Here is a 15,335-nt window from a genome sequence, read left to right on the forward strand (position 1 = left end):
CAGCGAAGCGAACGGGGCCCCAGTGGTATCCTAATGACCAATGTAATTCTAATCCCTCATCCTGAGGGCTCCCTCCAACTTCGGTTGCCTGCTCCGAGAGGCTTTGCCGATGGCTAATCTGACCTTTGGCCTCTAGCTTCATTCCTTGGCCTACCTGAAATAAATGTAACACCAACGCGGGAAAGGGTTAGCTTCATGGGACCCTCGGGGTCTAGAATATCGACCTCTTCTGCATTGCCCTTGCAGCTAGGTTAGGCACACAATGCTGATGCGACTCATTTGAAAAGGGTGTGATGCCTTATTTTTTTAAGCTAATGGATTCATTAATTTGGCCTTTATATTCATGAAGGATATACACAGCCAAAAGATATAGAATCACACCTTAACAAAGAGGAGAACACACGACAAAAAAGAAAAAAACTGTGAATGGGCTTGTGGTCCATCGGTAGGGCTGCCCAGTGGGACGCTACCCACCAGGGTTTAAATCCCTGGAGTCACCATAACATGCACACATGCATGCGCGTTCGGTGGTACTGTGCGTTTCCCGTGCACTAGAGGCTAGAGAACCTCCCAATCTCTTCTTTACGTGTGTACGGACGCGCACGCGTGCGTGCAAGTGGAGTGTGTGGGTTGTGTGCGTCTAAGTTGTACCCGTTAAAAAAGAAGAAGAAAACTACAACCTTGGCACATCCTCTCCTAAAGCATCCAGATTCGGCGAGTGAAAGTCGTTAAGTCACCATCGCCTATAGCGCGCCATTGTTGCAAACCTTCATTGGTTCCATCTTCATCCGCTTTAGTCGCGCCACTTGTCGTTGGGTACCCCACCATCATGCGCCGTCGCCCAATCACAACTAGCCGATTTGATGCTAGCCGATAGGATTCGCTTCCGCTTCGCCAGATTCCATGGCCTCTGCTACACATAGGGCCACCACTGTCATTGGGATCTAGGTCATCGCCTCTGCTGGAGTCCTCTATTGCTGCCGCCGAGGATATCCTATTTGGCCCGGACCCTGCCCCCGGGGCTACCGCTGCCGACGGAATCCGCCTCCTCCTTGTCGAGATCTTCACCGTCGCTCAGGCCGGTCTCACCAGATCCGACCTGAGGGCTGCAAGATCTGGTGAAGGGCGCACTAGATAGAACGTGGGGCGCCGTAAGACGTTGTGTCACTGTCGTGCGGCCTAGGGAATCTGAATCCGGCCACAGCAAGGCAGATCCGACCATGAGATCGCCGGATCGGGATCCTAAAGGTGCCATTGAAAGGTCCTCGCTATGTATCCATCGGCATGGGCAGTGTGAGCGTAGGGGTCGCCTAAGCGTGACGTCCACGCCGCGCATGATGGCGTCGATCACGGGGATGGCCCATGTGGGGGCAGAGAGCTCAACTTCGAGGGCGGCCGCAAGGTCGAACGTGTGTACGGACGCGCACATGTGTGTGCATGTGGAGTGTGTGGGTTGTGTGCGTCCAAGTTGCACCCGTTAAAAAAAAGAAGAAACCTACAACCTTGGCACATCCTCTCCTCTAGCATCCAGATTCGGCGAGTGAAAGTCGTTAAATCACCACCGCCTCTAGCGCGCCATTGTTGCAAACCTTCACTGGTTCCATCTTCATCCGCTTTAAGTGAGGTCACGCCACTTGTTGTTGGGTACCCCACCATCATGCGCCGGATAGCACACCAAAACAAGATATTGTTGGATCAATCCCATCCTGACGATCATAGGGACATGACACAACTGAGGTCATTGGTTGCCCATGGGTGTGATATCCGTGGTCTTGTCTTGCATCCAAGCTTTAAACTCTTATGTGTGCTAGCTTTAGAGAGGTGCACGTCATCTGATAATGATGAGTATGATAGGCACTGGCTCGAGCATCTTGGGAAACTAGTTCATCTGAGGTACCTTAGACTACGAGGTACAAAGGTCAGGGAGCTCCCGACAGCAATAGGAGCTCTAAAGCTTCTACAAGACAATGGACTTGGAAGGCATTGGACTATGTGGTATGCAAGTTCAACTGCCATCGAGCGTTATCCAACTAACGCGGTTGGTCTGCCTATGGTGTGACAGTGAGACGAGGGTTCCTCCAAAAGGTGACGTCACTGGAGGAACTACAGATACGTGTTGACATGCATTCTTTTGTGTCCAAGAGGCAATTTTTGAAGGAGCTGGGCAACCAGAGTCTACCGAGGGTGCTCCATGGGTTTGGCATGGGCAGGCTGGATGAGAGCATGCAGGCAGAACTTTTGAAGTCACTAGGCAATCTGCAGGAGCTCCAGCATCTGCATCTGCATGTTTTTCAATTTTGTGAAAGTAGCCCTACCTCAATGGAGTGGGACAAAGCCGTGCTGCCAGATCTCCGTTACCTCTGTATTCGACTGGCGGATTATGGGACGGCTTCTCATAAGCAGCTGTCTTCTTCCACAAGTAGAGAATCCTCATGTTGTTTGGATGAATGGTCCAGTTGAGGGGAGGACAGGATGCTGCTATGGTATGGTATTTGATACCAATTCCAAAGCCGAGGACGGGGGCTGCAGCAGCAGAGTAGCACCGGCCCCTGTTGCTGTGATGCCAAACCTCCATGACCTTTGGTTCACTGTCCCAGTCAAGGCTTTCTACAAGGATGGACACGCTACCTGGACTAACAATCTCGGCTTGGACTTATAGTGCCTCCCTTTGCTATGCTATGTCGAGGCACGTCTCGACTCTAAGGATGCCTTCCTTGAAGACGAGGACAACGTAGAGGCTAAGCTCAGGCGCCAAGCAGAACTCCATCCCAATAGCTCCGCACTCACCCTCAACGTATTCAAAGTTTAGTGAAGTACTTATGGTGGCATGACCAGTACACAACGACGATGAAGAGGTACGTACCAGCTCCTCGTAATCGTACGTGACATAACTCGCGATACTGAAACACTTGCCTTTCTTGTTTTTAATACCCACATTCCATTCACAATTCCACTAACCACTACCGGAAAACAGTGACTTTGCCGTGTGCCACAGGCACTTGGCAAAGACCAAAAAACACTCGCCAAAGACTTTGCTGAGTGCAACACTCGGCAAACAGCACACGGTATCTATAGTGTTGACAAATAGCTATTTGCCGAGTGTTTTTTATCGCACACTCGGCAAATGGTTTGCCGAGTGTCAAATTTGACACTCGGCAAAAAAAAGTGGTTTGCCGAGTGTTTTTCGAAAATACACTAAGCAAAGGATTATTGTTTGCCGAGTGTTTTTGGAAATTACACAAACCTATTTTCCAAAGAAAAAAATAATTTTTTTCTCAACATACCATTATTATTTGCCGAGTGTTTTTGGGAATTACACTCGGCAAACCTATTTTCCAAAGAAAAAAAAATTCTCAGCATATTTCAGTTTAATAGCTGCCATACAAAACACTCATAGTACACCATATCTGCACGCACATCATGCTCCTGGCAACATAATTCTCATAATAACCACATGGACCTAGAAATGAAGATGACAAATTTAAGAGACTAATGATAGGTATAAGTTCAGAAGAATCAACATCCAGAAAAAATTCAAAAACTATGCTACCAAAATAGTGAAGGTAAAACCATCAACACCCCAGGAGACATGTCTTCTACTCCATTCTTCATGAAACTAGCTTCTTCACTCCACTGTAGCAACCATTGGACGATCTAAACTTTAAGAATGGCAGCAGATTCTGTCAACGGGAAAATCTACGCAAAACACATTATGATTCTAAATTTAAATCCAATGCCGCATTATCAATCTTTCACCAAAAATATCACTGAAAGCATTCATGCTTCAGAATGACACAAAAAGAAAATGGGCGTGCAAAAATTGTACACAAGGAAACAGTTCGACAGTATCTAGTTTCTTCTAACAAAACTAGCTGCAAAACCAAGAAATCAACAGCATGGCAAATATTAGCAGCAAGTAGCTCTATGTCTTAATAAACTACTAGTCAGATAGCAGCTCCCTTCGTCATTAAAAAGAAAAAAAAAGAACAGATAGCTCCAAACTATGCTATGTCTCTGATTCTCAAAAACACAGTGTACTGTTTTCAGTAGAACCTGCTAGCAGGACACAATAATTACAATATGTGAAACAAGCAACCAAACTCGAACCAGTACTCAGTACATCCACAACCACAACCAAGCTGGACTGCTAGACTTAAGATAACCAAAACATCAACGAGGCATTGTAGAATACTAGCAGCCCTAAATCACATATAGATCAGATAACAGGCACATTCAACAAGAGATCATCACAATCACAATAACGATAGAGTATTCTGGCAATAAAATGAAGCAATTGTTGGATAAATTCTCCATCTGCCGAACTCTATGAGCAGTGCATATCACCATCTTTACCCAGCATCGAATCGTACCACAAAACCATAACTAAGTAGATGCATCTGAAATTACTGAAGTAGTTCAATAGGCCACTAAGGCACTAACTGCTAGACCTTTCAGGTTCCAGATCATGACCTAAAAAATGAAAATAGTAGTTAGTAGGAAATTTGGATGAATTAGCTAGCATGACATCAACTGGGTTTTCACAAGAATAACTTTCAGCTTTTCAAACTGCACAAAACTATCCAAATCCAACACAGTCAAGGTAGTATGGATCTGCATGAACCATATAAAAGTTGTACATATTTAAATCTAGCTATAAGTACAACAGCATGAGCACTAGACTGCATGGTTTATATCAGCAATGCTTGTGTCCATTTCCTCTATCTCAGGTATAAGTGCTACTACAGACTTCAAGTGCTATAAGTGCTACAGATTTAAATCTACCAATGATTCTAGTAAAAAACACAGATCCAGATTTTTACACAAAACTGGACTTTAGTAGACTTTTTCAGCTACTGAAGTTTGCTAACTTTCAGTACTAAAGCAATGAAGCAGTTATCTCTGCACATGTAATATCATACACATGCTCTGGGATTTCAATAAAAGCAGAGTTTTTCTCGGTTAAAACAAAAGGCATGAATTTGTACATCCTGGGCGTTTTTCTTCACTTCATACAGAGGGTATTTATAGAATTCATCATTCTACTTGTGTTTGTTACCTCGTTTCCCTTGGACCAAACAAGCTTAAGATATCTAGTATATTAACATGTTCTCTAAGCATTGGTGTAAACACAACACTGCTAGAAAATGATATGTGAACTCAGAATGAAATGCACGCAAGTTAAAATCGGATATACATCTAATCCATGGACCATAGGAACATCTAATCCTCCGCGAGAGGCGCGCAGCGACCTCGGGGAGGGCGGGGCCATGCCGGAGAGGGAGGGGACGGGGGCGTGGGGGAGAGGGAGGGGAGGGCGGGGCCGCGCCGGCGCCGAAGAGGGAGGAGGGGAGGGAGGGGAGGGGGGCACGTCGGAGAGGGAGGGGAGGGGTGCGCCGGAGGAGGGGAGGGGGCGGATCTGGGGAGGAGACAGGGGGGGAGGGAGGGGACGGGGGCGTGGGGGAGAGGGAGGGGTGGGCGGGGCCGCGCCGGCGCCGAAGAGGGAGGAGGGGAGGGAGGGGAGGGGCGCGTCGGAGAGGGAGGGGAGGGGTGCGCCGGAGGAGGGGAGGGAGCGGATCTGGGGAGGAGGCAGGGGGGAGGGAGGAGAGCTAAGGGCCGGGTGGATCTAGTGAGGGGAGGGTGGGGCCGTGCCAGCGCCGGAGAGGGAGGAGGGGAGGGGCTCGCCGGCATCGGAAAGGGAGGAGAGGTGGGAGGGAGGAGGCGGCGCGGCCGGGGAAGGAGGGGGTGGCGCCGGCAAGAGGAGGGGAGGGGCGCGGAGGCAGCTGGGAAAGGGGCGGCGCATAGGGAGAGGGGAGCAGGGAGCAGGAGAGGGGACCGGAGGTAGGGAAGGACGGGGTGTGTGTGCGTGTTAAGTGTGCGGTGGGCGGGGCCTTTGCCGAGTGCCCTGGATCTTGCACTCGGCAAAGTTTTTTATTTTTTTTCTTCTCCTTCTTTTCTAGAATTTTTTTTATTTATTTGCCAAGTGTTCTAGATCTGAGCACTCGGCAAAGTTTTTTTTCATTTTTTTCTTCTCCTTCTTTTCCATAAATAAGATTTTATTTCTTTGCCGAGTGTTTTTTTTACACTCGGCAAACCCCCTCTTTGCTGAGTGTTTTTTTTGACACTCGGCAAACCCCGCTTTGCCGAGTTTTTTTTTTTGCCGAGTGTTTTTAGAGCAGCACTCGGCAAAGAACTTGTTCACCGAGTGTCTGATGGAATACACTTGGCAAACATAAAAACACTCGGCAAATTTGAGGATTCCGGTAGTGAACATGTACTTCTGCATTACTATATTATTATTGTTGTAGTAATTATATGCGTAGAAAATCAAGAGATACGGTACATACTCTGATTACCTCCCAGTAGGTACGGGGTAAGAAATCATAGCCCTTGATTTTTAGAATTATTAGTACAATTGAATAAGTTAAAGAATTAGAGAAAAACAAAACAAATCACTGAAATATTGGCACATCCCCACGGCGTCCCATCTTCCTTGTTTTGTCTGCGTGGGTGCGCTAGTGTACATATGATGTAATTATCACTTCTATAAGAAATATAGTTACGGTTAAGTATATACCTCTATTACTGTAGTCACGTACGGACTATGCTTGAGTCTGCAAGAACAGTATTTTTTAGTAACATAATGTTGGCTTTAAAAGTGATCTAAGATGACTAGCGACAAATAAATCATGTACACACGGTTAACGTGATGTTGCTGTCAAAAATAGATGAAAAAATCATTACGGATCACGTTAGTCTTTCCACATTAAATTTTTTTTTTACAGGTATATCACGTTTGATCTTTATTCTTTCAACTTATATACAGGAAAAGATACTTTAGATCTGATCCACATGTCACATTGCATCAAATAGGAATGTTTAATCATGCATGAATATTAGATGTATTTAATAAGAAGATGTTTTCTCTATTTATTCTATATTTCTTCTATTACCTCCTATAAGAGGTATATGTGATAATTTATATCTACATCAACAGTCCACATTCACTTTGGAGTACCTTAGCAAAACCAACATAGTATAGTAAACATGTTGTTGATTGGTTTAGCCGACTTCCATCATTTCTGTCGACCTCCATCAATCATAAATGCTAGACTAATGCTAATCAAAATTATTTTTCCTTGATTTTTATTTCAGTCGTCAGAGATTCAGCTGCTTGTCTCTTGATCCTTGGTGGGAGGAGTTTGTGGCTCAAGTTGGTCGATTTCAAGAAGTTGGTTGATTTTTACTCCCCAACTATTTGAGTTAATCCACTTTACCGCTTAACAAAATTTGTTATTTTTTGTTTCCTCACGTACAAGTTTAGTTTCAATATCAATTTTTTTGTGATGTGATAGAGGATATTTTGAGTTATATTTGAAAAGAAAAATCCATATTAGGATTCCTGCCTTGCCATTCATCATTGGCTGGCTCTACACCAAATAGTCCCTAAGAGCAGTTTGCTCTAGTATGTTGATTCAGAGTGTGCAAAGGGATTATAGATTGTGGCAGAAGCAGTGCGATACACTAGAGGTGTTGGAGCTTGCTAGAAATTGCAATTGCTAGAGTTTACAAACAGTGAGAGGGAATATATGCTGCCGATCTAGTCCTAGTCGCATATTGCACCAGCGACTCGGAAATATATGCTGCCGACAGAGGATCGACCTGTACTAAAGAAAAGTGATTCGAAGTTTGCTTGGAACATGATTCCTCCTCAGCTTCCGTCCTCTTGTGCACCGGCGACGGCGACGACCGCGCTGAGATCGCTGGAAACGTTTTGTTCGTGGAGCAATGAAAGCCCAGAGTCAATCCAAGGGCGGCCCAATCACCGCGAGGTTCCCGGCCCAGCACAGCAGGCCTTTTGCCTTCTTCAGCTCTTCGATATCTATCCTCGAGCGCAAGCCCAGGTAATTATGGCTGTGGAGAGTGTTGACCGTGTGTAGTTTTATTCATGCATGGGCCGACAGCACTCGCTAGTGATGGGTTGATATATAAGCCTGCTGGGCTCCTCCAGCTCACCCATATTATTCCTTTGTACAATCGGTCAGTATATATAGGGATGAGGAAATTATTTCCTTCACCCTAAAGAAAGTGTTGCTTAGTTTTTTTTTAGTAAAGTGCATCAGCAGTCCCTAAACTTGCGCTGCTATGTCATTTCAGTCCCTAAAATTGCAAAATGGTCGTTTAGGTGCCTAATCATTGTTCGGGCCTCGAACTTATTTATTTGGTCCTAAAACGAATTTTCTTTGGTTTCTTAGTCTTTCCGTTAGCTTGATGGGCTCGAAGCTGAACGGGCATATATGCCGTGAACTAGGGACGAGCCCGTCCCCTCAATATCAAGGACGGAGTGACCCCGCCAAGGCCACCATTGCTGAAGCGCACTCTTTTTCTATTGTTCCTCCATAGCTCCTCTCTCTTCTATGCAGCTACGGCCATGGTGCTTGGGCTTCCTGTTTAAAAGAGGATGGAGCTAGGACCTGGGCAGCGGTAGGCGGTTGCAAGACCCGAGGCCAAGCTCATCGGGGCGAGGGGCGGGGCCACAACAGGACGGCTCGTTGACATGGGCATCCATTGCGGCTGGGTCAGTAGGGAGGAGAGGTGGTGGCTGTGTGCAAGGCCGGATCTACAGGGCGACTGGGGGGCTCCAGCTCCCCCTACAACTGGTGCATCAATGGAAATATGGGGAGGGTGAGGGAGAAGAAGAGGTGGAGGAAAGAAGAAAAATGGAGAGAGAGATGAAGAAGAAGAGACAAGCCCCCCTTCAATCCTGTTTTGCATCTGCCACCGGCTATGTGAGCCTGAGTCACGGACCGGGAGCCGAGTCAGAAAGTGAAGAGGAGCTGGAAGGTTACGTTTGTTTGCTTGTAAGATCTACGGCACGGGTGGAACGGCAAGGCACTGAACGGAAGAGGAGTCGAAAAGCATACAGGTCTCAAACGGTTTGGTGGGGCAAGACGCAAAATTGTGAACGATTACGGTTGCATCTCCCTACCATATTTGCGCCAGACTCGATAGCATGCGCGTGTGGCCGAGTTTTTTTTTAAAAAGGTCAGACAAAAAAAGATGGGCAGAAAATTTGGCTCTTTAATATAGTGTATATATATATATATATATATATATATATATATATATATATATATATATATATATATATATATATATATATATATATATATATATATATATATATATATATATATATATATAACATGAATGAGAAATTAAGTGGCAAAAAATATTCTTGATAAAAGAGCAATGATATCCAGCCAGTAGTGTTCCTCTAGCAAATAGTCTGTCTTCGCATAATAGGCATATTAAAAGATGGATGTGAGCGATCATCAAATGAAAGCTGAGACGCATACTGAGTGTCTGAACGAGAAGAACTCCGATCGCTTTTCGCCATGCCCCCCCTCCCCCCGCTCCCCCCACGCCACCACCACCAGCGCCGCCGGAACTCCCGACCGGCGCTCGCCAGCGGCAACCCGCCGTCAGGGGCGGCTGCCACCCTCCACGCCATCCCTCAGCCACTATGCTTCGGTACCCTGTCACCCTCGCTCCTCGCCCCCCACAGCCACACTCCCTTCTTCCCCTCCGCCCCGCTCCTCCACTCCACTCCGCCCCCCCATGGATCTGCTGCACGTCCCGCGGGGGGAGGTGTTTCCGGACACACCTGCCGCTCACGTCGGACAACAAACGCACGGGGCAACACTGCCAGTGGAGACACGGATCTGTCCGTCGGTGCAAGCGAACATGGTCCTCCCCAATCTCTGCCCGCCAACTGTTCGACGAAAGACCGTGAGAAGATTGGGCTAAGCCTGCGCAGCTCTGCTACTCGGGATAAAGAGCTCGAAGCCACGGCGAGCTACGGAGGACACCGGCGTAGCTCCTCCGCCATGATCGCCGCGGCTGATGGCGGTGTCGTCTACGACGCTGTCCGTGGAGCAGAAGACGAGCATGGAGGCCGCAAGGGGCGGCCGCGAATGTGCATCATCTCCATCGACTTCGCCGACCATCCCGGTACGCAATTTCAAAACCGTCTCCTGGTAGATTATCGCTGCCCGGTTGTTAGGCCGCTGGCCACTAGTATCCCCCCCGTGGTTCTCTGGATCGCCCAGACGAACACGGCCTCCCCTGCTTCCACCGGCCAAGTAGCCAAAGTTCTTGACTTCTACTTCTGCGCCCCTCCGGAATCCTTCCCTGTCCATGACGATCTCCCCTTCATCTTCCGCACCATGGTCTCCAATGACATCGTCAAGTTCCATCTTTTACAAATCGGTGTTTGCGCCATGGACGGAGTCATCTACCACATCCACCCCGATCGTCACTCTGCTGCTCGTGACGTCATCTCTTCTGCAAGTGGTACTCCGATGGGCTCCCATTTCAAATTTCGAATCAGCTACTCTGCCCGGGCCCAACAACGGCCCGCTGCGGCCTACCACTTGTCTGACAAAACTGGCGCTCAGCAGGAAGGCAAAACAGGTTCACACGATGTGTGTCAACCCTGTGACGCCCCTGGCGATGGAAGCAAGAAATGTCTTGGCAACTTCACTTCATCCGACCACGCCCTCAATGCTTCCACCAAACCTCTCTCCTACCTCGACGCTGCTCGCCAGCTACCTAAGCCTATGCTGCAGACTACAAATCTGACGAGCGATCGTGACAACAATGCTTACTCACCCCCTTCTACCGTGCTGGGTAACTACGGTGATCGACACCTCAGTGGGACGGCTCGGCAAAAATGGACACGTCCACAAATTGACAGCTCCATGGCTAGAACGAGAGCAGCTGGTGGCAACCATGCAGCCCCTGCACGGATGAAGAGGTTCCTTAGGATCAAAGGAAAAAATACAGTGAAAATCTGCTTCCGATGTTTATCATCTGATCATTTGGTGTCCCAGTGCCGTGACCCTATAAAATGCACGTCGTGCTACTGCTCCGGACACAAGAGCACGCACTGCAAGCGACGCTACAACATGTCTTCCAAAACATCCTCCAATGATGGCTCGCCCAGAGCCCGCTCCCCGGAAACCTCGGCCATGCTCACCGCAGCCGCTTCCATCATCCATGACCACTTCACCATCCCCCCGCCCACATCACCCAACGCTCCACCACCTAGCCCCGGGGAGGGATCATCCGCCCACCCGAGGCGCTCCATGGCCGAGGCCCACGTCGATAATGGCGATTACGACGACGCTAGGGTCTTTGCCTACGTCTATCTCGAGCATGCTGTCCATAGTCCGCATCTCTTCATCCGCCAGGCCATGGAACAGGCCTGCGACGCACCCGCCTTCCAGCTGGCGGCGTCGGCCAGAGGTGCCGGCGTCATGGTGTTCAACACCCCGGAGGAGAGGGAGGAGGTCGTGTCTAGGAGCCCCATCACCCATGATGGCAACACGCTCACCATCGAGCATCACGAGGAGGCGGACAACAGGTTCTACGCCTTCTACAGCGTCTACGCCGAGATCGCCGCGGTGGACTTCCCCCTCGAGCACTGGGACGAGGAAAGAGCGAGGGGGGCGCTGGGGGCCATCGGCAATGTCTGCTGCCTGGACCCAGCCTGTTTTGGCGGCGGAGACTACACCTCCATGCGGGCTGTGGTCCGTCTGGACCATCACCAGGAGATCCCCGACCAGCTGCTCGTGCGCAACCACAACGGTCCCGCGACCATCGCCAACGTCTACGCCATCCGCACGTGGATCGACCCCGGGCCAGAGCCGGAATGGGGTGACTACAACTTTGGTCCCGTCCCCGCTCTGCACGCCGCGCCCTACTACCACCCCGTCGGCAACCCGCCCACCCAGCTGCCGCCTGCGCCGCAGAACCTGGTGGCCACTGTACTCGAGTGGGAGAACGACGTCGCAGACACTCCTCCGCTGCGCCCGGTCCGCACCAGGCGCGCCACGCCGTACCCCGCCCGTGCGGCTCCTCCGGTGCTTGCCCTTCCCTGGTACGGCATCGGCGGGGTCCCTGAGCAGGAGACCCAGGAAGGAGGTGTGTCTGGCGGAGACAAGGATGGTGGCAAGGAGGCGGTCATGCCAGAGGAGGAGGTGGTTCCAGAGTTCGAGGTGGCCGAGGATGGAGACAACACTGCTGAGTGGCTCGCGGCTCTGGCCCTCGACGCGCCACGCGGGTTCACCACCGGTGGGCGCACTGATCTGCAGCACGAGAGCCGTGCCCAGAAACGGCGTGCCCGCCGCAAGAGGGCCAAGGACAGCGCCAGCAAGCTGAGGAGGAGCCTGCGTCTCATGGAGAAGGAAGAAGCGGGCTTTGAGCTGCCCGAAGACAAGGCGGCGCGCGTTCAGCAGTCCAAGTTCGATTTCTCTGGTGCGTCTCGTCGTCTTCGTAATGCCCTCTCTCACTCTTATCTTACCTTTGATAACCACTATCCCTCCGATGACACTGAATCCCTTCTAGATATCGCTGCTGCTTGCGGAGCCAACGAGGAAGAGATGGCAGAGATCTCAGGCGGGGCGGCTATGCCGTCCACCAGCAACTAATGTGTTACACCAGAGCCAGGCGAGATGGGCGAGCCTACTTCTACGCCAGCGAGCACCTGTGCTCCAATTTTGTACTAGGTAGTAGTAGCGCTATGCTGAACCCCACTAGTATGTGTACAAGGATGCTTCCTACAACCATGTCTACACCCTACCTCTGCAGTGTTGGTTGCTGCAAAAATAATGTACAGAAGATGACGGCTGCCTGGGTACCCCGTCCCGCGCACGGTGTAGAATCTTTTATCTATGAATAGAAGCATCAAAGTCTGTAGCTGGAATGTAAGAGGCCTGAATGATCCCGTTAAATGTGGCAATGTGTTGTCTGAACTCCTATCCGCTAATCCTGACATTGTCTTGCTCCAAGAGACTAAACTGCACTCCATCCCTCCCCTAAAACTGCGGTCGTTCCTCCCTCGTCGCCTTGACAGCTTCCTCTACAATCCTGCTGTTGGCACCGCCGGCGGCATCCTTACTGCCTGGTGTAGTTCTGTCTTGCTTTCCAACAGCGCGTCATCCTCTACTCACACCCTCACTTCCCACCTCGTCTCCACCGCTTCCAACACCCCTATGGCTGTAACAAATGTCTACGCTCCTTCCACTCCTGAGCTGAGGCCATCATTCCTTGATGAACTACGATCTCTCACACCTCACCCCGATTCCCCCTGGATGCTTTTTGGCGATTTCAATATGATTCGCTACCCCCATGAAAAGAACAACCAAAATTTTCATCACTCCGAAGCTGAAGCCTTCAATGATTGCCTCAACGCCATGTGTCTGATCGAATTGCCACTCCTGGACAGGCGATACACTTGGACAAACAACCGTGACTCCCCAACCCTTGAACGACTTGACCGTGCCTTCATCAATCTTGCCTGGGACGCTGTCCTTCCTAACACTACCCTTTCTTCGCTCACTCGGCATACGTCTGATCACGTTCCTCTGTTGGTCAACGTGTCTACTCACATCCCCCAATCCAAAATCTTCCGTTTCGAGAACTACTGGATCCACTGCTCAGGTTTCAGGGGAGTCGTCGAGGCTGCTTGGCGTTGTCGGACGCCCAACAGTGACCCCGCCTGCTTGCTGGCCGCCAAGCTGAAGGAAACCAGGCGGGACCTCAAACTTTGGAGAAAGCAACAGTCTAACCTTAATCAGCAAGAGCATGATTGTAAGATTGTCATCAACCTCATCGACCGAGTAGAAGAGCGCAGACTTCTGTCGCCGCATGAGGCTAGTCTACGTACTATCGTCGTTACTGTGCTTGGCCGCACCACCAACGCAAAGCTACTGCTCTGGAAGCAGAGAGCCAAAATCAGAGCTGCTGTAGAGGGCGATGAAAATACACGCTTCTTTCACGCGTGTGCGAATCAACGCCGGAGAAGAAACAACATACAAGTTTTGGAACACAATGGATGCGAGGTCCACGGGCATGAACAGAAAGCTGCTGTCCTGCATTCGTTTTACCTGAACCTCCTGGGAACGTCGACTGAAACCACTTGGGATTTTGATCTGAATGGCTTGTACCCGGATGATGCCCAGCACCTTGCTGGTTTGGATGGCGAGTTCGAACCTGAAGAAATCCGGTCTGCTTTCCGAAATATGCACTCCACCGCAAGTCCAGGTCCTGACGGCTTTGGATCTCTCTTCTTCAAACATTCCTGGACAGTTATCTCTGCAGACATCACCGCCCTCTTCTCTGCCTTCCATATGCACTCGGTGGATCTGGAAAGGATCAACAGATCCTACCTCGTGCTGCTACCTAAGAAGGAGGGAGCTCGGCGCCCACATGATTTCAGACCAATTGCGTTGCAAAACTCTACGGTTAAGAGCATCTCCAGAGTTCTCATGAACCGCCTGCAGCCCTTTATCCCCTCTCTCATCGGAACTGATCAATCCGGCTTCGTCAGTGGAAGGTGCATCGCGGACAGCTTCGTCTATGCAGCAGATCTACTGAATTGCTGCTACCGGAGAGGGTGCCCTACCGTTCTCATGAAGCTAGATTTCCACAAAGCCTTCGATTGTGTCGCCTGGGACAGCTTGACCAAGATCATGAAATGCCGTGGCTTCTCTGATAGATGGTGTGCCTGGATCAACGTCCTGCTCAGCACTGGGAAAACTACTGTCCTCCTTAACAGTGTTCCTGGCAACTGGATTAACTGCCGCCGTGGACTCCGGCAGGGGGACCCCCTATCACCGTATCTGTTCATCATTGTTGCCGATGTTCTTCGCCGTCTGCTCCAAAACCATCACCTTGCCGCGGATATTCGACATCCCATCCTCCCCGATGAGCTGTGCCCCGTCCTCCAGTACGCCGATGACACCCTTGTTTTCATGCGCTGCACCCCCAACGCCATCTCTGCGACCAAACGCATCCTGCAGCTGTTCGAGAAAGCTACTGGCTTGGCCATCAACTACCACAAAACTACCTTCTTACCAATTGCCGTCCCTGACGACGAAGCCGCCGCCCTTGCCACCTCTTTTGGCACCACCACCTCCACCTTCCCTCAGACCTACCTTGGACTACCTCTTACCCCTCACAAAGTCTCTGTTTCTGACTGCCTGCCCCTTATCACCTCTTGCGACAAATACTTATCAGGTTGGCGAGCCTCTCTTCTTAACCACGCGGGGCGCCTCACCCTCTGCACTTCTGTTCTCAGCGCACTCCCGCTTCACTACATGTCTGCAATCAGCGTGCCTAAGACAGTCCTCAAGGCCATCGACAAGAGACGTCGTGCCTTCTTCTGGACTGGAGAAGATAGCTGCCACGGTTCCAAATGCCTTGTCGCTTGGGACACGGTCCAAGCTCCCAAAAACGCCGGCGGGCTGGGAATAAAAGACCTGGAGCTTCAG

General features: G+C 50.1%; 1 protein-coding gene across 1 annotated transcript in view; it reads right to left on the reverse strand.

Moving 5' to 3' along the window:
- Nucleotides 1-5,269, reverse strand: part of LOC136533473 (glucan endo-1,3-beta-glucosidase, acidic isoform-like) — a 23,688-nt gene extending 18,419 nt beyond the window's left edge. Inside the window, exon 1 of the mRNA XM_066526016.1 lies at nt 5,195-5,269. Coding sequence (XP_066382113.1) covers nt 5,195-5,269 — 75 coding nt within the window. The remainder of the gene's footprint in view (nt 1-5,194) is intronic.
- Nucleotides 5,270-15,335: the final 10,066 nt, after the last annotated feature.

The sequence above is a fragment of the Miscanthus floridulus genome, unplaced genomic scaffold, assembly GCF_019320115.1.
Source record: "Miscanthus floridulus cultivar M001 unplaced genomic scaffold, ASM1932011v1 fs_894_2_3, whole genome shotgun sequence".
Taxonomy (NCBI): Eukaryota; Viridiplantae; Streptophyta; class Magnoliopsida; order Poales; family Poaceae; genus Miscanthus; species Miscanthus floridulus.